Below are 26,958 nucleotides of genomic sequence, written 5' to 3' on the forward strand. Positions count from 1 at the left end.
TTATAGGATCAGTGGTATCTGCATCAGTATAATAACACCCAGCACTATATAATGACACAGTACTGACACTGGCACATGGGTATAGCCAGCGGAGGGCTGGTTATAGGATCAGTGGTATCTGCATCAGTATAATAACACCCAGCACTATACAAAGACACAGTAGTGACACTGGCACATGGGTATAGCCAGCGGAGGGCTGGTTATAGGATCAGTGGTATCTGCATCAGTATAATAACACCCAGCACTATACAAAGACACAGTAGTGACACTGGCACATGGGTATAGCCAGAGGAGGGCTGGTTATAGGATCAGTAGTATCTGCATCAGTATAATAACACCCAGCACTATATAATGACACAGTAGTGACACTGGCACATGGGTATAGCCAGAGGAGGGCTGGGTATAGGATCAGTGGTATCTGCATCAGTATAATAACACCCAGCACTATATAATGACACAGTAGTGACACTGGCACATGAGTATAGCCAGAGGAGGGCTGGTTATAGGATCAGTGGTATCTGCATCAGTATAATAACACCCAGCACTATATAATGACACAGTAGTGACACTGGCACATGGGTATAGCTAGAGGAGGGCTGGTTATAGGATCAGTGGTATCTGCATCAGTATAATAACACCCAGCACTATATAATGACACAGTAGTGACACTGGCACATGGGTATAGCCAGAGGAGGGCTGGGTATAGGATCAGTGGTATCTGCATCAGTGTAATAACACCCAGCACTATATAATGACACAGTAGTGACACTGGCACATGGGTATAGAGGAGGGCTGGTTATAGGATCAGTGGTATCAGCATCAGTATAATAACACCCAGCACTATATAATGACACAGTAGTGACACTGGCACATGTGTATAGCCAGAGGAGGGCTGGTTATAGCATCAGTGGTATCTGCATCAGTATAATAACACCCAGCACTATATAATGACACAGTAGTGACACTGGCACATGGGTATAGCTAGAGGAGGGCTGTTTATAGGATCAGTGGTATCTGCATCAGTATAATAACACCCAGTGCTATATAATGACACAGTAGTCACACTGGCACATGGGTATAGCCAGAGGAGGGCTGGGTATAGGATCAGTGGTATCTGCATCAGTATAATAACACCCAGCACTATATAATGACACAGTAGTGACACTGGCACATGGGTATAGCCAGAGGAGGGCTGGGTATAGGATCAGTGGTATCTGCATCAGTATAATAACACCCAGCACTATATAATGACACAGTAGTGACACTGGCACATGAGTATAGCCAGAGGAGGGCTGGTTATAGGATCAGTGGTATCTGCATCAGTATAATAACACCCAGCACTATATAATGACACAGTAGTGACACTGGCACATGGGTATAGCTAGAGGAGGGCTGGTTATAGGATCAGTGGTATCTGCATCAGTATAATAACACCCAGCACTATATAATGACACAGTAGTGACACTGGCACATGGGTATAGCCAGAGGAGGGCTGGGTATAGGATCAGTGGTATCTGCATCAGTGTAATAACACCCAGCACTATATAATGACACAGTAGTGACACTGGCACATGGGTATAGAGGAGGGCTGGTTATAGGATCAGTGGTATCAGCATCAGTATAATAACACCCAGCACTATATAATGACACAGTAGTGACACTGGCACATGTGTATAGCCAGAGGAGGGCTGGTTATAGCATCAGTGGTATCTGCATCAGTATAATAACACCCAGCACTATATAATGACACAGTAGTGACACTGGCACATGGGTATAGCTAGAGGAGGGCTGTTTATAGGATCAGTGGTATCTGCATCAGTATAATAACACCCAGCACTGTATAATGACACAGTAGTGACACTGGCACATGCGTATAGCCAGACAAGGGCTGGTTATAGGATCAGTGGTATCTGCATCAGTATAATAACACTCAGCACTATATAATGACACAGTAGTGACACTGGCACATGGGTATAGCCAGAGGAGGGCTGGTTATAGGATCAGTGGTATCTGCATCAGTATAATAACACCCAGTGCTATATAATGACACAGTAGTCACACTGGCACATGGGTATAGCCAGAGGAGGGCTGGGTATAGGATCAGTGGTATCTGCATCAGTATAATAACACCCAGCACTATATAATGACACAGTAGTCACACTGGCACATGGGTATAGCCAGAGGAGGGCTGGTTATAGGGTCAGTGGTATCTGCATCAGTATAATAACACCCAGCACTATATAATGACACAGTAGTGACACTGGCACATGGGTATAGCCAGAGGAGGGCTGGGTATAGGATCAGTGGTATCTGCATCAGTATAATAACACCCAGCACTATATAATGACACAGTAGTCACACTGGCACATGGGTATAGCCAGAGGAGGGCTGGTTATAGGGTCAGTGGTATCTGCATCAGTATAATAACACCCAGCACTATATAATGACACAGTAGTGACACTGGCACATGGGTATAGCCAGAGGAGGGCTGGTTATAGGATCAGTGGTATCTGCATCAGTATAATAACACCCAGTGCTATATAATGACACAGTAGTCACACTGGCACATGGGTATAGCCAGAGGAGGGCTGGGTATAGGATCAGTGGTATCTGCATCAGTATAATAACACCCAGCACTATATAATGACACAGTAGTCACACTGGCACATGGGTATAGCCAGAGGAGGGCTGGTTATAGGGTCAGTGGTATCTGCATCAGTATAATAACACCCAGCACTATATAATGACACAGTAGTGACACTGGCACATGGGTATAGCCAGAGGAGGGCTGGGTATAGGATCAGTGGTATCTGCATCAGTATAATAACACCCAGCACTATATAATGACACAGTAGTCACACTGGCACATGGGTATAGCCAGAGGAGGGCTGGTTATAGGGTCAGTGGTATCTGCATCAGTATAATAACACCCAGCACTATATAATGACACAGTAGTGACACTGGCACATGGGTATAGCCAGAGGAGGGCTGGTTATAGGATCAGTGGTATCTGCATCAGTATAATAACACCCAGTGCTATATAATGACACAGTAGTCACACTGGCACATGGGTATAGCCAGAGGAGGGCTGGGTATAGGATCAGTGGTATCTGCATCAGTATAATAACACCCAGCACTATATAATGACACAGTAATGACACTGGCACATGGGTATAGCCAGAGGAGGGCTGGTTATAGGGTCAGTGGTATCTGCATTAGTATAATAACACCCAGCACTATATAATGACACAGTAGTGACACTGGCACATGGGTATAGCCAGAGGAGGACTGGTTATAGGGTCAGTGGTATCTGCATCAGTATAATAACACCCAGCACTATATAATCACACAGTAGTGACACTGGCACATCAGTATAGCCAGAGGAGGGCTGGTTATAGGATCAGTGGTATCTGTATCAGTATAATAACACCCAGCACTATATAATGACACAGTAGTGACACTGGCACATGGGTATAGCCAGAGGAGGGCTGGTTATAGGATCAGTGGTATCTGCATCAGTATAATAACACCCAGCACTATATAATGACACAGTAGTGACACTGGCACATGGGTATAGCCAGAGGAGGGCTGGTTATAGGATCAGTGGTATCTGCATCAGTATAATAACACCCAGCACTATATAATGACACAGTAATGACACTGGCACATGGGTATAGCCAGAGGAGGGCTGGTTATAGGGTCAGTGGTATCTGCATCAGTATAATAACACCCAGCACTATATAATGACACAGTAGTGACACTGGCACATGGGTATAGCCAGACAAGGGCTGGTTATAGGGTCAGTGGTATCTGCATCAGTATAATAACACTCAGTGCTATATAATGACACAGTAGTGACACTGGCACATGGGTATAGCTAGAGGAGGGCTGTTTATAGGATCAGTGGTATCTGCATCAGTATAATAACACCCAGCACTATGTAATGACACAGTAGTGATACTGGCACATGGGTATAGCCAGAGGAGGGCTGGTTATAGGATCAGTGGTATCTGCATCAGTATAATAACACCCAGCACTATATAATGACACAGTAGTGACACTGGCACATGGTTATAGCCAGAGGAGGGCTGGTTATAGGGTCAGTGGTATCTGCATCAGTATAATAACACCCAGCACTATATAATGACACAGTAGTGACACTGGCACATGGGTATAGCCAGAGGAGGGCTGGGTATAGGATCAGTGGTATCTGCATCAGTGTAATAACACCCAGCACTATATAATGACACAGTAGTGACACTGGCACATGGGTATAGCCAGAGGAGGGCTGGGTATAGGATCAGTGGTATCTGCATCAGTGTAATAACACCCAGCACTATATAATGACACAGTAGTGACACTGGCACATGGTTATAGCCAGAGGAGGGCTGGTTATGGGGTCAGTGGTATCTGCATCAGTTTAATAACACCCAGCACTATATAATGACACAGTAGTGACACTGGCACATGCGTATAGCCAGAGGAGGGCTGGTTATAGGATCAGTGGTATCTGCATCAGTATAATAACACCCAGCACTATATAATGACACAGTAGTGACACTGGCACATGGGTATAGCCAGAGGAGGGCTGGTTATAGGATCAGGGGTATCTGCATCAGTATAATAACACCCAGCACTATATGACACAGTAGTGACACTGGCACATGGGTATAGCCAGAGGAGGGCTGGTTATAGGATCAGTGGTATCTGCATCAGTATAATAACACCAAGCACTATAAAATAATGTTTCTTTCATGTAATTAACAAGAGTCCATGAGCTAGTGACGTATGGGATATACATTCCTACCAGGAGGGGCAAAGTTTCCCAAACCTTAAAATGCCTATAAATACACCCCTCACCACACCCACAAATCAGTTTTACAAACTTTGCCTCCAAGGGAGGTGGTGAAGTAAGTTTGTGCTAGATTCTACGTTGATATGCGCTCCGCAGCAAGTTGGAGCCCGGTTTTCCTCTCAGCGTGCAGTGAATGTCAGAGGGATGTGAGGAGAGTATTGCCTATTGAATGCAGTGATCTCCTTCTACGGGGTCTATTTCATAAGGTTCTCTGTTATCGGTCGTAGAGATTCATCTCTTACCTCCCTTTTCAGATCGACGATATACTCTTATATTTACCATTTCCTCTACTGATTCTCGTTTCAGTACTGGTTTGGCTTTCTACAAACATGTAGATGAGTGTCCTGGGGTAAGTAAGTCTTATTTTCTGTGACACTCTAAGCTATGGTTGGGCACTTTATTTATAAAGTTCTAAATATATGTATTCAAACATTTATTTGCCTTGACTCAGAATGTTCAACTTTCCTTATTTCCAGACAGTCAGTTTCATATTTGGGATTATGCTTTAATTATCATATTTTTCTTACCTCAAAAATTTGACTTTTTCCCTGTGGGCTGTTAGGCTCGCGGGGGCTGAAAATGCTTCATTTTATTGCGTCATTCTTGGCGCGGACTTTTTTGGCGCAAAAATTCATTTAGTTTCCGGCGTCATACGTGTCGCCGGAAGTTGCGTCATTTTTTTGACGTTATTTTGCGCCAAAAATGTCGGCGTTCCGGATGTGGCGTCATTTTTTGCGCCAAAAGCATTTAGGCGCCAAATAATGTGGGCGTCTTATTTGGCGCCAAAAAATATGGGCGTCGTTTTTGTCTCCACATTATTTCAGTCTCATTTTTCATTTGCTTCTGGTTGCTAGAAGCTTGATGTTTGGCATTTTTTTCCCATTCCTGAAACTGTCTTATAAGGAATTTGATCTATTTTGCTTTATATGTTGTTTTTTCTCTTACATATTGCAAGATGTCTCACGTTGCATCTGAGCCAGAAGATACTACAGGAAAACCTCTGCCTGCTGGATCTACCAAAGCTAAGTGTATCTGCTGTAAACTTTTGGTAGCTATTCCTCCAGCTGTTGTTTGTATTAAATGTCATGACAAACTTGTTAATGCAGATAATATTTCCTTTAGTGATGTACCATTGCCTGTTGCAGTTCCCTCAACATCTAAGGTGCAGAATGTTCCTGATAACATAAGAGATTTTGTTTCTGAATCCATAAAGAAGGCTTTGTCTGTTATTTCTCCTTCTAGTAAACGTAAAAAGTCTTTTAAATCTTCTCTCTCTACAGATGAATTTTTAAATGAACACCATCATTCTGATTCTTTGGACTCTTCTGGTTCAGAGGATTCTGTCTCAGAGATTGATGCTGATAAATCTTCATATTTATTTAAGATGGAATTTATTCGCTCTTTACTTAAAGAAGTACTAATTGCTTTAGAAATAGAGGATTCTAGTCCTCTTGATACTAATTCTATACGTTTGGATAAGGTTTTTAAAGCTCCTGCGGTTATTCCAGAAGTCTTTCCTGTTCCTAATGCTATTTCTGCAGTAATTGCTAAGGAATGGGATAGATTGGGTAATTCATTTACTCCTTCTAAACGTTTTAAGCAATTATATCCTGTTCCGCCTGACAGATTAGAATTTTGGGACAAAATCCCTAAAGTTGATGGGGCTATTTCTACCCTTGCTAAACGTACTACCATTCCTACATCAGATGGTACCTCGTTTAAGGATCCTTTAGATAGAAAAATTGAATCTTTTCTAAGAAAAGCTTATCTATGTTCAGGTAATCTTCTTAGACCTGCTATATCATTGGCTGATGTTGCTGCAGCTTCAACTTTTTGGTTGGAAACTCTAGCGCAACAAGTAACAAATCGTGATTCTCATGATATTATTATTCTTCTCCAGCATGCTAATAATTTCATCTGTGATGCCATTTTTGATATTATTAGAGTTGATGTTAGATTTATGTCTCTGGCTATCTTAGCCAGAAGAGCTTTATGGCTTAAGACTTGGAATGCTGATATGGCTTCTAAATCAACTCTACTTTCCATTTCTTTCCAGGGAAACAAATTATTTGGTTCTCAGTTGGATTCTATTATTTCAACTGTTACTGGTGGGAAAGGAACTTTTTTACCACAGGATAAAAAGTCTAAAGGTAAAAACAGGGCTAACAATCGTTTTCGTTCCTTTCGTTTCAACAAAGAACAAAAGCCTGATCCTTCATCCTCAGGAGCAGTTTCAGTTTGGAAACCATCTCCAGTCTGGAATAAATCCAAGCCTGCTAGAAAGGCAAAGCCTGCTTCTAAGTTCACATGAAGGTACGGCCCTCATTCCAGCTCAGCTGGTAGGGGGCAGGTTACGTTTTTTCAAAGAAATTTGGATCAGTTCTGTTCACAATCTTTGGATTCAGAACATTGTTTCAGAAGGGTACAGAATTGGTTTCAAGATGAGACCTCCTGCAAAGAGATTTTTTCTTTCCCATGTCCCAGTAAATCCAGTGAAAGCTCAAGCATTTCTGAATTGTGTTTCAGATCTAGAGTTGGCTGGAGTAATTATGCCAGTTCCAGTTCCGGAACAGGGGATGGGGTTTTATTCAAATCTCTTCATTGTACCAAAGAAGGAGAATTCCTTCAGACCAGTTCTGGTTCTAAAATTATTGAATCGTTATGTAAGGATACCAACGTTCAAGATGGTAACTGTAAGGACTATATTGCCTTTTGTTCAGCAAGGGAATTATATGTCCACAATAGATTTACAGGATGCATATCTGCATATTCCGATTCATCCAGATCATTATCAGTTCCTGAGATTCTCTTTTCTAGACAAGCATTACCAATTTGTGGCTCTACCGTTTGGCCTTGCTACAGCTCCAAGAATTTTCACAAAGATTCTCGGTGCCCTTCTGTCTGTAATCAGAGAACAGGGTATTGTGGTATTTCCTTATTTGGACGATATCTTGGTACTTGCTCCGTCTTTACATTTAGCAGAGTCTCATACGAATCGACTTGTGTTGTTTCTTCAAGATCATGGTTGGAGGATCAATTTACCAAAAAGTTCTTTGATTCCTCAAACAAGGGTAACCTTTCTGGGTTTCCAGATAGATTCAGTGTCCATGACTTTGTCTTTAACAGACAAGAGACGTCTAAAATTGATTACAGCCTGTCGAAACCTTCAGTCTCAATCATTCCCTTCGGTAGCCTTATGCATGGAAATTCTAGGTCTTATGACTGCTGCATCGGACGCGATCCCCTTTGCTTGTTTTCACATGCGACCTCTTCAGCTCTGTATGCTGAACCAATGGTGCAGGGATTACACAAAGATATATCAATTAATATCTTTAAAACCGATTGTTCGGCACTCTCTAACGTGGTGGACAGATCATCATCGTTTAATTCAGGGGGCTTCTTTTGTTCTTCCGACCTGGACTGTAATTTCAACAGATGCAAGTCTCACAGGTTGGGGAGCTGTGTGGGGATCTCTGACGGCACAAGGAGTTTGGGAATCTCAGGAGGTGAGATTACCGATCAATATCTTGGAACTCCGTGCAGTTTTCAGAGCTCTTCAGTTTTGGCCTCTTCTGAAGAGAGAATCGTTCATTTGTTTTCAGACAGACAATGTCACAACTGTGGCATACATCAATCATCAAGGAGGGACTCACAGTCCTCTGGCTATGAAAGAAGTATCTCGAATTTTGGTTTGGGCGGAATCCAGCTCCTGTCTAATCTCTGCGGTTCATATCCCAGGTGTAGACAATTGGGAAGCGGATTATCTCAGTCGCCAAACGTTGCATCCGGGCGAATGGTCTCTTCACCCAGAGGTATTTCTTCAGATTGTTCAAATGTGGGGGCTCCCAGAGATAGATCTGATGGCCTCTCATCTAAACAAGAAACTTCCCAGGTATCTGTCCAGATCCCGGGATCCTCAGGTGGAGGCAGTGGATGCATTATCACTTCCTTGGAAGTATCATCCTGCCTATATCTTTCCGCCTCTAGTTCTTCTTCCAAGAGTAATCTCCAAGATTCTGAGGGAATGCTCGTTTGTTCTGCTAATAGCTCCGGCATGGCCTCACAGGTTTTGGTATGCGGATCTTGTCCGGATGGCATCTTGCCAACCATGGACTCTTCCGTTAAGACCAGACCTTCTGTCTCAAGGTCCTTTTTTCCATCCGGATCTGAAATCCTTAAATTTAAAGGTATGGAGATTGAACGCTTGATTCTTGGTCATAGAGGTTTCTCTGACTCCGTGATTAATACTATGTTACAGGCTCGTAAATCTGTATCTCGAGAGATATATTATAGAGTCTGGAAGACTTATATTTCTTGGTGTCTTTCTCATCATTTTTCTTGGCATTCTTTTAGAATACCGAGAATTTTACAGTTTCTTCAGGATGGTTTAGATAAGGGTTTGTCCGCGAGTTCTTTGAAAGGACAAATCTCCGCTCTTTCTGTTCTTTTTCACAGAAAGATTGCTATTCTTCCTGATATTCATTGTTTTGTACAAGCTTTGGTTCGTATAAAACCTGTCATTAAGTCAATTTCTCCTCCATGGAGTTTGAATTTGGTTTTGGGAGCTCTTCAAGCTCCTCCGTTTGAACCTATGCATTCATTGGACATTAAATTACTTTCTTGGAAAGTTTTGTTCCTTTTGGCCATCTCTTCTGCTAGAAGAGTTTCTGAATTATCTGCTCTTTCATGTGAGTCTCCTTTTCTGATTTTTCATCAGGATAAGGCGGTGTTGCGAACTTCTTTTGAATTTTTACCTAAAGTTGTGAATTCCAACAACATTAGTAGAGAAATTGTGGTTCCTTCATTATGTCCTAATCCTAAGAATTCTAAGGAGAAATCATTGCATTCTTTGGATGTTGTTAGAGCTTTGAAATATTATGTTGAAGCTACGAAATCTTTCCGTAAGACTTCTAGTCTATTTGTTATCTTTTCCGGTTCTAGGAAAGGCCAGAAAGCTTCTGCCATTTCTTTGGCATCTTGGTTGAAATCTTTAATTCATCTTGCCTATGTTGAGTCGGGTAAAATTCCGCCTCAAAGAATTACAGCTCATTCTACTAGGTCAGTTTCTACTTCCTGGGCGTTTAGGAATGAAGCTTCGGTTGACCAGATCTGCAAAGCAGCAACTTGGTCCTCTTTGCATATTTTTACTAAATTCTACCATTTTGATGTATTTTCTTCTTCTGAAGCAGTTTTTGGTAGAAAAGTTCTTCAGGCAGCGGTTTCAGTTTGAATCTTCTGCTTATGTTTTTGTTAAACTTTATTTTGGGTGTGGATTATTTTCAGCAGGAATTGGCTGTCTTTATTTTATCCCTCCCTCTCTAGTGACTCTTGTGTGGAAAGATCCACATCTTGGGTAGTCATTATCCCATACGTCACTAGCTCATGGACTCTTGTTAATTACATGAAAGAAAACATAATTTATGTAAGAACTTACCTGATAAATTCATTTCTTTCATATTAACAAGAGTCCATGAGGCCCACCCTTTTTTGTGGTGGTTATGATTTTTTTGTATAAAGCACAATTATTCCAATTCCTTATTTTTTATGCTTTCGCACTTTTTTCTTATCACCCCACTTCTTGGCTATTCGTTAAACTGATTTGTGGGTGTGGTGAGGGGTGTATTTATAGGCATTTTAAGGTTTGGGAAACTTTGCCCCTCCTGGTAGGAATGTATATCCCATACGTCACTAGCTCATGGACTCTTGTTAATATGAAAGAAATGAATTTATCAGGTAAGTTCTTACATAAATTATGTTTTTTAATTTCAAATGTACCTTGGTGTCCTTCACTAAGGTCTGTACTTTGGAAAATGTCCGCCACAGCCTTTGTCTGTGTCTATCCCTGGAGGGGGGATTTTATCAGTTTTCCATGAACACATGTGCTGCACAACAAATACACTCATTGAGATTCTGATTTAGATGGCAAGGTAAGAACCAAAAGACCTAGTAAATCTGCTCATATTTCCTTCTGAGGCGTAAGATTCATTATTTCTCAGGATTGCCCCATTCATATCTCTTATAGTACTTATTCTTACTACCTTTACTAGACGTCTGTTTCATGAATCCACAATAAAAAATAGTAATGAAGGTCCAGAGTTCAGATGAATAAACAAAGTAAAAACAAAGCTTTATTTCCAATACTTAAAGGGACAGTTTACACCAACATTGTTATTGTTTAAATAGATAGATAGCGCCTTTACTACCCATTCCTTAGCTTTGCACAACCAACATTGTTATATTAATATATTTTATAACATTTAAACCTCTACATTTTTGCCTGTTTACTAAGCCACTACAGCCTCTTATCACACGCTTTTTTTATTAGCGTTTCACAACAGAAGACTGCTAGTTCACATGGGCCATACTGTATATATAACATTGTGCTCTCTCCTGTGTAGTTGTGCATGACGCTGCACTAATTTGTAAAATTCAAGTCAATAGATAATAAATAAAAAGTCATGTGATAAGGGGTCAGTCTGCAGAGGCTTAGATACAAGGTAATCACACAGGTAAAAAGTGTATTTATATAACCGTGTTGGTTATGCAAAACAGCGGAATAGCAACATAGATATGCTGAAAAAACCCAGCTAGCATATAGTGCTGAAGACACGTGCACGCTCCTGAACCTTCATATGCTCTTCTGCAGTGGCCACCAAGAGAACAAAGCAAGTTTGATAAGGGAAGTCAATTTGAAAGGTGTTTTTTTTGCCTTTAATTGCACGTCCCTTTAATGTCCCTTTTAGTCTGGCATTTCTAAAACTACAGTGTGTTGTCACTGGATGGGTGGGGAGGATTTCCTTAGCGTTATCCATTAGGTAGTGAAGTGTACTTATGAAAGTCACCTATAGCGTGGTTCGCCAATCTTGTGTGATAAGGGGGGCACCTGGCACACAATGTGGGTTATTCTTTATGTAATGTTGTATGACTACAGCTCTTTATTTTATTTTTGTAATTGTGATCAGAAATGACTAGTTAGATATATAAAACCATCTCATATCAGTACAGACGATTTCAGACAAAGTGATGGAATCTGAAGGGTGCATAAATCATTTTGTTTAGGACCATTGTAAAATTCAAAGATAGTACTCGGTGTGGAAAACTCTCCATCTGAATTTATGGGTGCACCTGCCCAATTCTGATATATTACCCCTTCAATATCAACCCTGCAGGCCAGGAATAATGAGTGTGTTCCAGCAGATTAACCCCACAAGATTCACAGTTCAATGAACCAGCCAATGACACAATTTTATTAACCCCTTCTGTGCAAATGTATCTGAATTTTTGGGATTAACCTGCAACGTTGAAATGCTGAAATGTTTTCCTTCACATCTATGGAATAATTTCTTAGCTAATAAACAGCTTTGCAATGCAGTAGCAGTGTATTTAGTTTTTTTTATAATGCCCAAGGTGTCTCGCAAACTCCCACCACCATCAAAAAGCTTGCTGATATTTTACATATATTTCTCACAACTGGAAGCCACAGAAGAGACAGCCAGGGATCATTGGTTTGTAATAAAGCAATAAATAAAACATTTGAGAGCACAAAGCACATTACACAATTTTTAACTTTCTGTTACTTGTGATGTCACTTCCTATGAGGTCACGTATCATGATGTCATTAATTTGATGTAGCGATTCAGATGCGCTCATGTGGTAACCAACACTGTGTTCTCTAGCCTGAATACCTGAGTTTGGAGGACCTGAGTCAAGAGTTTGCGGTGGAGCTCCTGGGGATGTGTAGGAACCAGAGCGAAGTCACCGCTGTACTTAATGACTGTGGAGATGACAGTGAGGAAGAGGAGGTGGATAATCAAACCTTTGAGGAAGGGATCCCTAACCTGGCCAGACTACGTTTTGCTGTGCATCACAACCAGAAAAGGGTATAGCCAGAATCTGTTGTATAATCTGCATGTGGTTAAAGCCTGTCCTGGTGCCAGAGACCACAACAAATATAATTCTAATAGAGAGCAATTGCTAGCTGCAATAATGTTCTTTATTGAATGCAACTTTCAGGTGGCTGTTTAGAGATGTTTGACATTGTCATGGTATTGTGAATGCGCTCTATGTATTGTGCATGCGCTCTGTGTATTGTGCATGCGCTCTGTCTATTGTGCTAAACAAATCAGATTAATAGATATATATATATATATATATGTAAGTGCAGCGGGGAGACTAATATTCCAGTTGTATATGTTTATAATAAGTGTTGCAATTAAAAGGATGTGAAACACAACATTTTTCTTTCATGATTCAAATAGGGAATACAATTTTTAACAGCATTTCATTTTGCCTCATTCTGTAAATATCCTTTGATGAAGAAAAAGCAATGCACATGGGTAATCTAATCACAGGAGACCCCATCAGCAGCTACTAAGCCTATTTCGATATGCTTTTAAACAAAGGATATTAGGAGAATGAAGCAAAAATAGATAATAAAAGTAAATTGGAAAGTTGTTTAAAATTGCTTGCTATTTCTGAATCACAAAATAAAAAATGTGGGTTTCATGTCCTTTAAAGTAATTAAAAACCCATTTTTTTTCTTTCTTGATCCAGATAAAGAATACAATTTTAAACTCTCCAATTTACTTCTGTTATAAAATTTGCTTCATTCTTTTGGTATCCTTTGTTGAAGAAGCAGCAATGAAATACTAGAACTATCTGAGAACATTGGGGCGAACCAATGAAAAGAGGTATATATGCACGATCACCAATCAGCAACAAGCAACCAGTAGTGCATTGCTGCTCTTGAGCATACCTAGATATGCTTTTCAACAAAGGGTACAAAGCAAATTAGACAATGCAAGTAAACTGAGAAAATAGTCTTTTATATCCCTTTTAAAGAGAGGGAAATATAGAGAAAATTGTAAACGCTAAGATTTTTCATGTGTGATTGGAAGAATATTCTACTCTTTACATAGATGTTTGGGGCTGTGCAAGATCACCGTTTGTTTTATTAGTGGAATATTGAGACATATTTCAGGGGAATGGATCTCATTCTATTTCTGTCTTTTGCTCGCACAGTTTGTGGCGCATCCCATCTGCCAGCAGGTTTTGTCGTCCATATGGAGTGGGAAACTGTCAGGGTGGAGAGGCAGTAATACCCTCTGGAAGCTGTTTATTGCTTTTGCTATTTTCCTCACTATGCCCTTCCTATGCCTCTTTTACTGGCTGGCTCCCAAGTCTAAGGTAAGCAAGAATCAAGTACTGGCGATTTACAAGAGTGAAACTTGTGGTCTGAACAAACACAGGTGAAGAACCTTATACACCATTATCAGATGTAAGCGAAACCTCATGTATCCCTGATATAAACCAAATTACACCTGGTATTGATATCTCTGCTATGATGCTGAAATGCAAGTAAATAAAATCGCCTGCTTGTTTATTTACAGTAGAACAATACTAATGGGTCAGCATGTAAATAAAACCTGGCAGGCTCTGGGTATCAGATGACAAACTTCCTCTGAGGCTGCATTGAGACCTCAGGACAGTGAGATTATCTGAGGTACCATCTGGAAGGACAGACGGGAAGCAATAGTTTATCATATATTAGGCAACATTACACTTATGAGTGAGAATTAATTAAACTATATTCCTGATAAAGACCTAGATTACAAGGCGAGCGCTATTAGTAGGGCAGTGTGCACTATGAATATTGCAGGACCGCACATAATCTGGTATTACAAGTCTATGATAAAACTGAGTAAAAGAAAATGATTAGCGCGGTTGGCATCCCTTTAGTGTGCCCAATACATTCAATGGATATTGTAACCGTGCTAATCTGCTCATATTAGACGTAGCTAGTTATGTATTGTGTGCGATATCATCTATCCTTAATATCATTATACAGAGCAGCATGTATATTAATTCCTTTATGTGTTACCATTTATTTCCCTCCACATTATTTTATAAATATTCTACATGCTTTTTGCCACAGTCAGACTATTAAATTGCATTTCACAATTGTATTCTTTTTACCAACTTAGGGCCAGAGTACAAGTGGAGCGCAGAATTGCACTTTCGCAAGCGCAATATTTGTGCTCTACTTGTAATACTAGTGCATGCAAATGTGCGCTGGTATTACTGGTTAAGCGCAATAGTCTGACCTCTGGTTAATTTCCGGAGTGCTAATTACTACCGCAGGCTTGCAGTAGCAATAACCAGCTACTTGTAATGAATGATTAATTATTGTGCACCTGCAAACGGGCGAATTTGCCCATTTTAAGTGCGCACGTTAGATTAGCACTCCACTTGTAATTTAGCCCTTAATTTCTTTGTCTGCCACATTTACTAAACAGCACTGACAATGTCTATTTCACGTTTATTTCACACTATTTCTGACGCGCTTATTATTGCCTCAGTATAAGTTGCCTTTTTCTCCTCCTTCCCTTCTACTTTATCCAACTCCCTCTTTCCTTTCCTTCTCTTCCCTACTTTTGCCGGTCTTTGCTCCTCTTTCTGCGCTTCTTATACCTCTTTTCTGTTCATGATCTGTCTGATATACAGATGGATTAATGGATCCATAGGCAGATAGATAAATAGATAGATCGATAGATAGATAGATAGGCAGATAGATAGAGAAATAGATCGATAGGCAGATAGATAGATCTATAGATAGATAGGCAGATAGAGAAATAGATAGATCGATAGATAGATAGTCAGATAGATAGAGAAATAGATTGATCGATAGGCAGATAGATCGATAGATGATAGATAGAAAGATAGAGAAATAGATAAATCGATAGATAAGCAGATAGAGAAATAGATCGATCGATAGGCAGATAGATCGATAGATGATAGATAGACAGATAGAGAAATAGATCGATAGGCAGATAGATAGGCAGATAGATAGATAAGGCAATAGATAGGCAGATAGATAAATAGATAGGTCAATAGATAGACAGATAGATAAATAGATAGGTCAATAAATAGGCAGATAGATACTATTTTCACTCTACTAAATTTGTCCTCCTCAATGTTCTTTCTTTCTTGTGTCCTCTCTAATTCTGCTCCTCATTCATTTATTCCCTCCATCTCTTTAAATAATATCAATGTGAAATAGAAGCATTTTGCACTATATGTCCATTAGCAAAAATGCTTCTAGTAAAAGTTATTACTCTAAAAAAGATGTAAAGAAGAGCGCCTCATAGTGCAGTTTATCCAAAATGAATTTTCAGTGAATACAAAGTAACAAGTGACTACTCACAAGGGCATGTGCACTATGTGCAGGCTGTCACAAGGGTGTGTGCACTAATAAAGTGCAATATGCACAGGCTGTCACAAGGGTGTGTGCACTAATAAAGTGCAATATGCGCAGGCTGTCACAAGGGTGTTTGCACTAATAAAGTGCAATATGCACAGGCTGTCACGGGTGTGTGCACTAATAAAGTGCAATATGCGCAGGCTGTCACAAGGGTGTGTGCACTAATAAAGTGCAATATGCGCAGGCTGTCACAGGGGTGTGTGCACTAATAAAGTGTAATATGCGCAGGCTGTCACAAGGGTGTGTGCACTAATAAAGTGCAATATGCACAGGCTGTCACAAGGGTGTGTGCACTAATAAAGTGCAATATGCACAGGCTGTCACAAGGGTGTGTGCAATAATAAAGTGTAATATGCGCAGGCTGTCACAAGGGCGTGTGCACTAATAAAGTGCAATATGCACAGGCTGTCACAAGGGTGTGTGCAATAATAAAGTGTAATATGCGCAGGCTGTCACAGGTTCGTGTGCAATAATAAAGTGTAATATGTGCAGGCTGTCACAAGGGTGTGTGCACTAATAAAGCGCAATATGCGCAGGCTGTCACAGGGGTGTGTGCACTAATAAAGTGTAATATGCGCAGGCTGTCACAAGGTAGGGTTCACTAATAAAGTGTAATATGTGCAGTCTGTCACAAGGGTGTGTGCACTAATAAAGTGCAATATGCGCAGGCTGTCACAAGGGTGTGTGCACTAATAAAGTGTAATATGTGCAGGCTGTCACAAGGGTGTGTGCACTAATAAAGTGTAATATGCGCAGGCTGTCACAAGGGTGTGTGCACTAATAAAGTACAATATGTGCAGGCTGTCACAAGGGTGTGTGCACTAATAAAGTGCAATATGCGCAGGCTGTCACAAGGGCGTGTGCACTAATAAAGTGCAATATGCGCAGGCTGTCACAAGGGTGTGTGCACTAATAAAGTGCAATATGTGCAGGCTGTCACAGGGGTGTGTGCACTAATAAAGTGTAATATGTGCCGGCTGTCACAAGGGCGGGTGCACTAATAAAGTGCAATATGCATAGGCTGTCACAAGGGTGTGTGCACTAATAAAGTGCAATATGCGCAGGCTGTCACAAGGGTGTGTGCACTAATAAAGTGCAATATGCGCAGGCTGTCACAAGGGCGTGTGTACTAATAAAGTGCAATATGCGCAGACTGTCACAAGGGTGTGTGCACTAATAAAGTGCAATATGCGCAGGCTGTCACAAGGGTGTTTGCACTAATAAAGTGCAATATGCACAGGCTGTCACAGGGGTGTGTGCACTAATAAAGTGCAATATGCGCAGGCTGTCACAAGGGTGTGTGCACTAATAAAGTGCAATATGCGCAGGCTGTCACAGGGGTGTGTGCACTAATAAAGTGTAATATGCGCAGGCTGTCACAAGGGTGTGTGCACTAATAAAGTGCAATATGCGCAGGCTGTCACAAGAGTGTGTGCAATAATAAAGTGTAATATGCACAGGCTGTCACAAGGGTGTGTGCACTAATAAAGTGCAATATGCACAGGCTGTCACAGGGGTGTGTGCACTAATAAAGTGTAATATGCGCAGGCTGTCACAAGGTAGGGTTCACTAATAAAGTGTAATATGTGCAGTCTGTCACAAGGGTGTGTGCACTAATAAAGTGCAATATGCACAGGCTGTCACAAGGGTGTGTGCAATAATAAAGTGCAATATGCGCAGGCTGTCACAAGGGCGTGTGCACTAATAAAGTGCAATATGCACAGGCTGTCACAAGGGTGTGTGCAATAATAAAGTGTAATATGCGCAGGCTGTCACAGGGGCGTGTGCAATAATAAAGTGTAATATGTGCAGGCTGTCACAAGGGTGTGTGCACTAATAAAGCGCAATATGCGCAGGCTGTCACAGGGGTGTGTGCACTAATAAAGTATAATATGCGCAGGCTGTCACAAGGTAGGGTTCACTAATAAAGTGTAATATGTGCAGTCTGTCACAAGGGTGTGTGCACTAATAAAGTGCAATATGCGCAGGCTGTCACAAGGGTGTGTGCACTAATAAAGTGTAATATGTGCAGGCTGTCACAAGGGTGTGTGCACTAATAAAGTGTAATATGCGCAGGCTGTCACAAGGGTGTGTGCACTAATAAAGTGCAATATGTGCAGGCTGTCACAGGGGTGTGTGCACTAATAAAGTGTAATATGTGCCGGCTGTCACAAGGGCGTGTGCACTAATAAAGTGCAATATGCATAGGCTGTCACAAGGGTGTGTGCACTAATAAAGTGCAATATGTGCAGGCTGTCACAAGGGTGTGTGCACTAATAAAGTGCAATATGCGCAGGCTGTCACAAGGGCGTGTGTACTAATAAAGTGCAATATGCGCAGGCTGTCACAAGGGTGTGTGCACTAATAAAGTGTAATATGCGCAGGCTGTCACAAGGGCGTGTGCACTAATAAAGTACAATATGTGCAGGCTGTCACAAGGGTGCGTGCACTAATAAAGTGCAATATGTGCAGGCTGTCACAAGGGTGCGTGCACTAATAAAGTGCAATATGTGCAGGCTGTCACAAGGGTGTGTGCACTAATAAAGTGTAATATGCGCAGGCTGTCACAAGGGTGTGTGCACTAATAAAGTGCAATATGCGCAGGCTGTCACAGGGGTGTGTGCACTAATAAAGTGCAATATGCGCAGGCTGTCACAAGGGCGTGTGCACTAATAAAGCACAATATGCGCAGGCTGTCACAAGGGTGTGTGCACTAATAATGTGCAATATGCGCAGGCTGTCACAAGGGTGTGTGCACTAATAAAGTGCAATATGCGCAGGCTGTCACAAGGGTGTGTGCACTAATAAAGTGCAATATGTGCAGGCTGTCACAAGGGTGTGTGCACTATTAAAGTGCAATATGTGCAGGCTGTCACAAGGGCGTGTGCACTAATAAAGTGCAATATGCACAGGCTGTCACAAGGGTGTGTGCACTAATAAAGTGCAATATGCACAGGCTGTCACAAGGGTGTGTGCACTAATAAAGTGCAATTAGCACAGACTGTCACAAGGGTGTGTGCACTAATAAAGTGCAATAGGTGCAGGCTGTCACAAGGGTGTGTGCACTAATAAAGTGCAATATGCGCAGGCTGTCACAAGGGTGTGTGCACCAATAAAGTGCAATATGCGCAGGCTGTCACAAGGGTGTGTGCACTAATAAAGTGCAATATGCGCAGGCTGTCACAAGGGTGTGTGCACTAATAAAGTGCAATATGCGCAGGCTGTCACAAGGGTGTTTGCACTAATAAAGTGCAATATGCACAGGCTGTCACAGGGGTGTGTGCACTAATAAAGTGCAATATGCGCAGGCTGTCACAAGGGTGTGTGCACTAATAAAGTGCAATATGCGCAGGCTGTCACAGGGGTGTGTGCACTAATAAAGTGTAATATGCGCAGGCTGTCACAAGGGTGTGTGCACTAATAAAGTGCAATATGCGCAGGCTGTCACAAGGGTGTGTGCAATAATAAAGTGTAATATGCACAGGCTGTCACAAGGGTGTGTGCACTAATAAAGTGCAATATGCACAGGCTGTCACAGGGGTGTGTGCACTAATAAAGTGTAATATGCGCAGGCTGTCACAAGGTAGGGTTCACTAATAAAGTGTAATATGTGCAGTCTGTCACAAGGGTGTGTGCACTAATAAAGTGCAATATGCACAGGCTGTCACAAGGGTGTGTGCAATAATAAAGTGTAATATGCGCAGGCTGTCACAAGGGCGTGTGCACTAATAAAGTGCAATATGCACAGGCTGTCACAAGGGTGTGTGCAATAATAAAGTGTAATATGCGCAGGCTGTCACAGGGGCGTGTGCAATAATAAAGTGTAATATGTGCAGGCTGTCACAAGGGTGTGTGCACTAATAAAGCGCAATATGCGCAGGCTGTCACAGGGGTGTGTGCACTAATAAAGTGTAATATGCGCAGGCTGTCACAAGGTAGGGTTCACTAATAAAGTGTAATATGTGCAGTCTGTCACAAGGGTGTGTGCACTAATAAAGTGCAATATGCGCAGGCTGTCACAAGGGTGTGTGCACTAATAAAGTGTAATATGTGCAGGCTGTCACAAGGGTGTGTGCACTAATAAAGTGTAATATGCGCAGGCTGTCACAAGGGTGTGTGCACTAATAAAGTGCAATATGTGCAGGCTGTCACAGGGGTGTGTGCACTAATAAAGTGTAATATGTGCCGGCTGTCACAAGGGCGTGTGCACTAATAAAGTGCAATATGCATAGGCTGTCACAAGGGTGTGTGCACTAATAAAGTGCAATATGTGCAGGCTGTCACAAGGGTGTGTGCACTAATAAAGTGCAATATGCGCAGGCTGTCACAAGGGCGTGTGTACTAATAAAGTGCAATATGCGCAGGCTGTCACAAGGGTGTGTGCACTAATAAAGTGTAATATGCGCAGGCTGTCACAAGGGCGTGTGCACTAATAAAGTACAATATGTGCAGGCTGTCACAAGGGTGCGTGCACTAATAAAGTGCAATATGTGCAGGCTGTCACAAGGGTGCGTGCACTAATAAAGTGCAATATGTGCAGGCTGTCACAAGGGTGTGTGCACTAATAAAGTGTAATATGCGCAGGCTGTCACAAGGGTGTGTGCACTAATAAAGTGCAATATGCGCAGGCTGTCACAGGGGTGTGTGCACTAATAAAGTGCATATGCGCAGGCTGTCACAAGGGCGTGTGCACTAATAAAGCACAATATGCGCAGGCTGTCACAAGGGTGTGTGCACTAATAATGTGCAATATGCGCAGGCTGTCACAAGGGTGTGTGCACTAATAAAGTGCAATATGCGCAGGCTGTCACAAGGGTGTGTGCACTAATAAAGTGCAATATGTGCAGGCTGTCACAAGGGTGTGTGCACTATTAAAGTGCAATATGTGCAGGCTGTCACAAGGGCGTGTGCACTAATAAAGTGCAATATGCACAGGCTGTCACAAGGGTGTGTGCACTAATAAAGTGCAATATGCACAGGCTGTCACAAGGGTGTGTGCACTAATAAAGTGCAATTAGCACAGACTGTCACAAGGGTGTGTGCACTAATAAAGTGCAATAGGTGCAGGCTGTCACAAGGGTGTGTGCACTAATAAAGTGCAATATGCGCAGGCTGTCACAAGGGTGTGTGCACCAATAAAGTGCAATATGCGCAGGCTGTCACAAGGGTGTGTGCACTAATAAAGTGCAATATGCGCAGGCTGTCACAAGGGTGTGTGCACTAATAAAGTGCATTATGTGCAGGCTGTCACAAGGGTATGTGCACTAATAAAGTGCAATATGCGCAGGCTGTCACAAGGGTGTGTGCACTAATAAAGTGCAATATGTGCAGGCTGTCACAAGGGTGTGTGCACTAATAAAGGGCAATATGCGCAGGCTGTCACAAGGGTGTGTGCACTAATAAAGTGCTATATGTGCAGGCTGTCACAAGGGTGTGTGCACTAATAAAGTGCAATATGCGCAGGCTGTCACAGGGGTGTGTGCACTAATAAAGTGCAATATGCACAGGCTGTCACAAGGGTGTGTGAACTAATAAAGTGCAATATGCACAGGCTGTCACAAGGGTGTGTGCACTAATAAAGTGTAATATGCGCAGGCTGTCACAAGGGCGTGTGCACTAATGAAGTGCAATATGCGCAGGCTGTCATAAGGGCATGTGCACTAATAAAGTGTAATATGCGCAGGCTGTCACAAGGGTGTGTGCACTAATAAAGTGCAATATGCGCAGGCTGTCACAAGGGTGTGTGCACTAATAAAGTGCAATATGTGGAGGCTGTCACAAGGGCGTGTGCACTAATAAAGTGTAATATGTGCAGGCTGTCACAAGGGTGTGTGCACTAATAAAGTGTAATATGTGCAGGCTGTCACAAGGGTGTGTGCAATAATAAAGTGCAATATGCGCAGGCTGTCACAGGGGTGTGTGCACTAATAAAGTGCAATATGCATAGGCTGTCACAAGGGTGTGTGCACTAATAAAGTGCAATATGCACAGGCTGTCACAAGGGCGCGTGCTCTAATAAAGTACAATATGCGCAGGCTGTCAGAAGGGCGTGTGCACTAATAAAGTACAATATGCGCAGGCTGTCACAAGGGTGTGTGCACTAATAAAGTGCAATATGTGCAGGCTGTCACAAGGGTGTGTGCACTAATAAAGTGCAATATGCATAGGCTGTCACAAGGGCGTGTGCACTAATAAAGTGCAATATGCGTAGGCTGTCACAAGGGCGTGTGCACTAATAAAGTGCAATATGCATAGGCTGTCACAAGGGCGTGTGCACTAATAAAGTACAATATGCGCAGGCTGTCACAAGGGTGTGTGCACTAATAAAGTGCAATATGCGTAGGCTGTCACAAGGACGTGTGCACTAATAAAGTGCAATATGCGCAGGCTGTCACAAGGGCGTGTGCACTAATAAAGTGCAATATGCATAGGCTGTCACAAGGGCGTGTGCACTAATAAAGTGCAATATGCGCAGGCTGTCGCAAGGGTGTGTGCACTAATAAAGTGCAATATGCGCAGGCTGTCGCAAGGGTGTGTGCACTAATAAAGTGCAATATGCACAGGCTGTCGCAAGGGTATGTGCACTAATAAAGTGCAATATGCGCAGGCTGTCACAAGGGTGTGTGCACTAATAAAGTGTAATATGCGCAGGCTGTCACAAGGGTGTGTTCACTAATAAAGTGTAATATGCGCAGGCTGTCACAAGGGTGTGTGCACTAATAAAGTGCAATATGCGCAGGCTGTCACAAGGGTGTGTGCACTAATAAAGTGCAATATGCGCAGGCTGTCACAAGGGTGTGTGCACTCATAAAGTGCAATATGCGCAGGCTGTCACAAGGGCGTGTACACTAATAAAGTGTAATATGCGCAGGCTGTCACAAGGGCGTGTGCACTAATAAAGTGTAATATGCGCAGGCTGTCACAAGGGCGTGTGCACTAATAAAGTGCAATATGCGCAGGCTGTCACAAGGGTGTGTGCACTAATAAAGTGCAATATTCGCAGGCTGTCACAAGGGTGTGTGCACTAATAAAGTGCAATATGCGCAGGCTGTCACAAGGGTGTGTGCACTAATAAAGTGCAATATGCGCAGGCTGTCACAAGGGTGTGTGCACTAATAAAGTGCAATATGCGCAGGCTGTCACAGGGGTGTGTGCACTAATAAAGTGCAATGTGCGCAAGCTGTCCCAAGGGCGTGTGCACTAATAAAGTGCAATATGCGCAGGCTGTCACAAGGGTGTGTGCACTAATAAAGTGCAATATGCGCAGGCTGTCACAAGGGCGTGTGCACTAATAAAGTGCAATATGCGCAGGTTGTCACAAGGGTGTGTGCACTAATAAATTGCAATATGCGCAGGCTGTCACAGGGGTGTTTGCACTAATAAAGTGCAATATGCGCAGGCTGTCACAGGGGTGTGTGCACTAATAAAGTGCAATATGCGCAGGCTGTCACAAGGGTGTGTGCACTAATAAAGTGCAATATGCGCAGGCTGTCACAGGGGTGTGTGCACTAATAAAGTGCAATATGCGCAGGCTGTCACAGGGGTGTGTGCACTAATAAAGTGCAATGTGCGCAAGCTGTCCCAAGGGCGTGTGCACTAATAAAGTGCAATATGCGCAGGCTGTCACAAGGGCGTGTGCACTAATAAAGTGCAATATGCGCAGGCTGTCGCAAGGGCGTGTGCACTAATAAAGTGCAATATGCGCAGGTTGTCACAAGGGTGTGTGCACTAATAAATTGCAATATGCGCAGGCTGTCACAGGGGTGTTTGCACTAATAAAGTGCAATATGCGCAGGCTGTCACAGGGGTGTGTGCACTAATAAAGTGCAATATGCGCAGGCTGTCACAAGGGTGTGTGCACTAATAAAGTGCAATATGCGCAGGCTGTCACAGGGGTGTGTGCACTAATAAAGTGCAATATGCGCAGGCTGTCACAGGGGTGTGTGCACTAATAAAGTGCAATGTGCGCAAGCTGTCCCAAGGGCGTGTGCACTAATAAAGTGCAATATGCGCAGGCTGTCACAAGGGCGTGTGCACTAATAAAGTGCAATATGCGCAGGCTGTCGCAAGGGCGTGTGCACTAATAAAGTGCAATATGCGCAGGCTGTCACAAGGGCGTGTGCACTAATAAAGTGCAATATGCGCAGGCTGTCACAAGGGTGTGTGCACTAATAAAGTGCAATATGCGCAGGCTTTCCAAGGGTGTGTGCACTAATAAAGTGTAATATGCGCAGGCTGTCACAAGGGTGTGTGCACTTATAAAGTGCAATATGCACAGGCTGTCACAAGGATGTGTGTACTAATAAAGTGCAATATGCGCAGGCTGTCACAAGGGTGTGTGCACTAATAAAGTGCAATATGCGCAGGCTGTCACAAGGGCGTGTGCACTAATAAAGTGCAATATGCGCAGGCTGTCACAAGGGCGTGTGCACTAATAAAGTGCAATATGCGCAGGCTGTCACAGGGGTGTGTGCACTAATAAAGTGCAATATGCGCAGGCTGTCACAGGGTGTGTGCAATATGCGCAGGCTGTCACAGGGGTGTGTGCATTAATAAAGTGCAATATGCGCAGGCTGTCACAAGGGCGTGTGCATTAATAAAGTGCAATATGTGCAGGCTGTTACAAGGGTGTGTGCACTAATAAAGTGCAATATGTGCAGGCTGTCACAAGGATGTGTGCACTAATAAAGTGCAATATGTGCAGGCTGTTACAAGGGTGTGTGCACTAATAAAGTGCAATATGTGCAGGCTGTCACAAGGGTGTGTGCACTAATAAAATGCTATGGGGTCGATCCGATAAAAATCGTCGCCCGCAAAAGCCGGCGACGCCAATATTTACGCTGGTTTGGTATCACATATACGGCGTAACCTAGAAGTTACGCGCGTATATTTCTGCCGTCGCCCGTAGTTTTTTGGGCCATAGGCAGGTATACCAAACCAGCGCAGTTTGGTATCCAATATGCAGCGTAAGGACTTACGTGGCGAAAATGGAGAAATCTTACTCCATTTTCACCTCGCCACAAAAAGCAGCCGTAAGAAATCTTACGCTGACTATTGGAGCCCCGTAACTCCCTAAACTAACTAGAAAAGAAACCTAACACCTAACGCATGCGCAATGTCTATCTACCTGTCACCCGCGATCTGCTAAATAAAACCTAACATCTAACGCATGCGCAATGTCTATCTACCTGTCAACCGCGATCACCCCCCCCCCCCGAAATCCCTAATAAAGTTATTAACCCCTAAACCACCGCTCCCGGACCCCGCCGCCATCTACATAAACTAACCCCCTACTGTGAGCCCCTAAAACCGCCGCCATCTACCTTATCTATCCCCTAATCTGACCCCTTACACCGCCGCCACCTATATAAAAATTATTAACCCCTAATCTAATCCCCCTATACCGCCGCCAGCTATATTAATATTATTAACCCCTAATGTAAGCCCCTTACACCGCCGCCATCTCTATTAAAATGATTAACCCCTAATTTAATCTACCTACCCCGCCGCCAGCTATATTATCTATATTAACCCTAAGTATATTATAGTTAATATAGGTATTACATTATATATATTAACTATATTAACCTTAATTATATTAGGGTTAATATAGTTAATATAGTTACTATAGTATTTATATTAACTATATTAACTCTATCTAACCCTAACACCCCTAACTAAATTTATATTAAATTAATCTAATTCATATTATAAACTAAAATATTCCTATTTAAATCTAAATACTTACCTATAAAATAAACCCTAAGATAGCTACAATATAATTAATAATTACATTGTAGCTATGTTAGGGTTAATATTTATTTTACAGGTAAATTGTTAATTATTTTAACTAGGTATAATAGCTATTAAATAGTTATGAACTATTTAATATCTACCTAGTTAAAATAATTACCCAATTACCTGTAAAATAAATCCTAACCTAAGTTACAAATACACCTACACTATCAATAAATTAAATAAACTACAAATATCTATCTAAAAATACAATTAAATAAACTAAACTAAATTACAAAAACCCCCCCACTAAATTACAAAAAATAAAAAAAAGATTACAAGATTTTTAAGCTAATTACACCTATTCTAAGCCCCCTAATAAAATAATAAAGCCCCCCAAAATAAAAAAAATTCCCTGCCCTATTCTAAATTAAAAATAGTTCAAAGCTCTTTACCTTACCAGCCCTTAAAAGGGCCTTTTGTGGGGGCATGCCCCAAAGAATTCAGCTCTTTTGCATTTAAAAACATATACAATACCCCCCCCATTACAACCCACCACCCACATACCCCTATTCTAAACCCACCCAAACTCCCCTTAAAAAAGCCTAACACTACCCCCCTGAAGATCTCCCTACCTTGTCTTCACCACACCGGGCCGAACTCCTCATCCGATCCGGTCGATGTCTTGCTCCAAGCGGCAAAGAAGAATTCTTCCTCCGGCGATGTCTTCCTCCAAGCGGCAAAGAAGAATTCTTCCTCCCGGCGACGTCTTCCTCCAAGCGGCAGCAAAGTCTTCTTCCTTCCGGCAACATCTTCCATGAAGCGGCATCTTCAATCTTCTTTCTTCGCTCCGCCACCGCGGAGCATCCATCCCGGCCGACGACTGAACGACGAATGAGGTACCTTTAAATTACGTCATCCAAGATGGCGTCCGCCGAATTCCGATTGGCTGATAGGATTCTATCAGCCAATCGGAATTAAGTTAGAAAAATCTGATTGGCTGATTGAATCAGCCAATCAGATTCAAGTTCAATCCGATTGGCTAATTGGTTCAGCCAATCGGATTGAACTTGAATCTGATTGGCTGATTCAATCAGCCAATCAGATT

At 42.3% G+C, this 26,958-nt stretch overlaps 1 protein-coding gene across 1 annotated transcript in view; it reads left to right on the forward strand.

Annotated features, from left to right (window-relative positions):
• LOC128652708 (short transient receptor potential channel 2-like) overlaps positions 1-26,958 on the forward strand; it is a 137,100-nt gene that overhangs the window by 16,631 nt on the left and 93,511 nt on the right. Inside the window, 2 exon segments of the mRNA XM_053705639.1 lie at positions 12,532-12,735; positions 13,877-14,041. Of these exon segments, the coding sequence (XP_053561614.1) occupies positions 12,532-12,735; positions 13,877-14,041 (369 nt within the window).

Source organism: Bombina bombina, chromosome 3 (genome assembly GCF_027579735.1).
Source record: "Bombina bombina isolate aBomBom1 chromosome 3, aBomBom1.pri, whole genome shotgun sequence".
Taxonomy (NCBI): domain Eukaryota; kingdom Metazoa; phylum Chordata; class Amphibia; order Anura; family Bombinatoridae; genus Bombina; species Bombina bombina.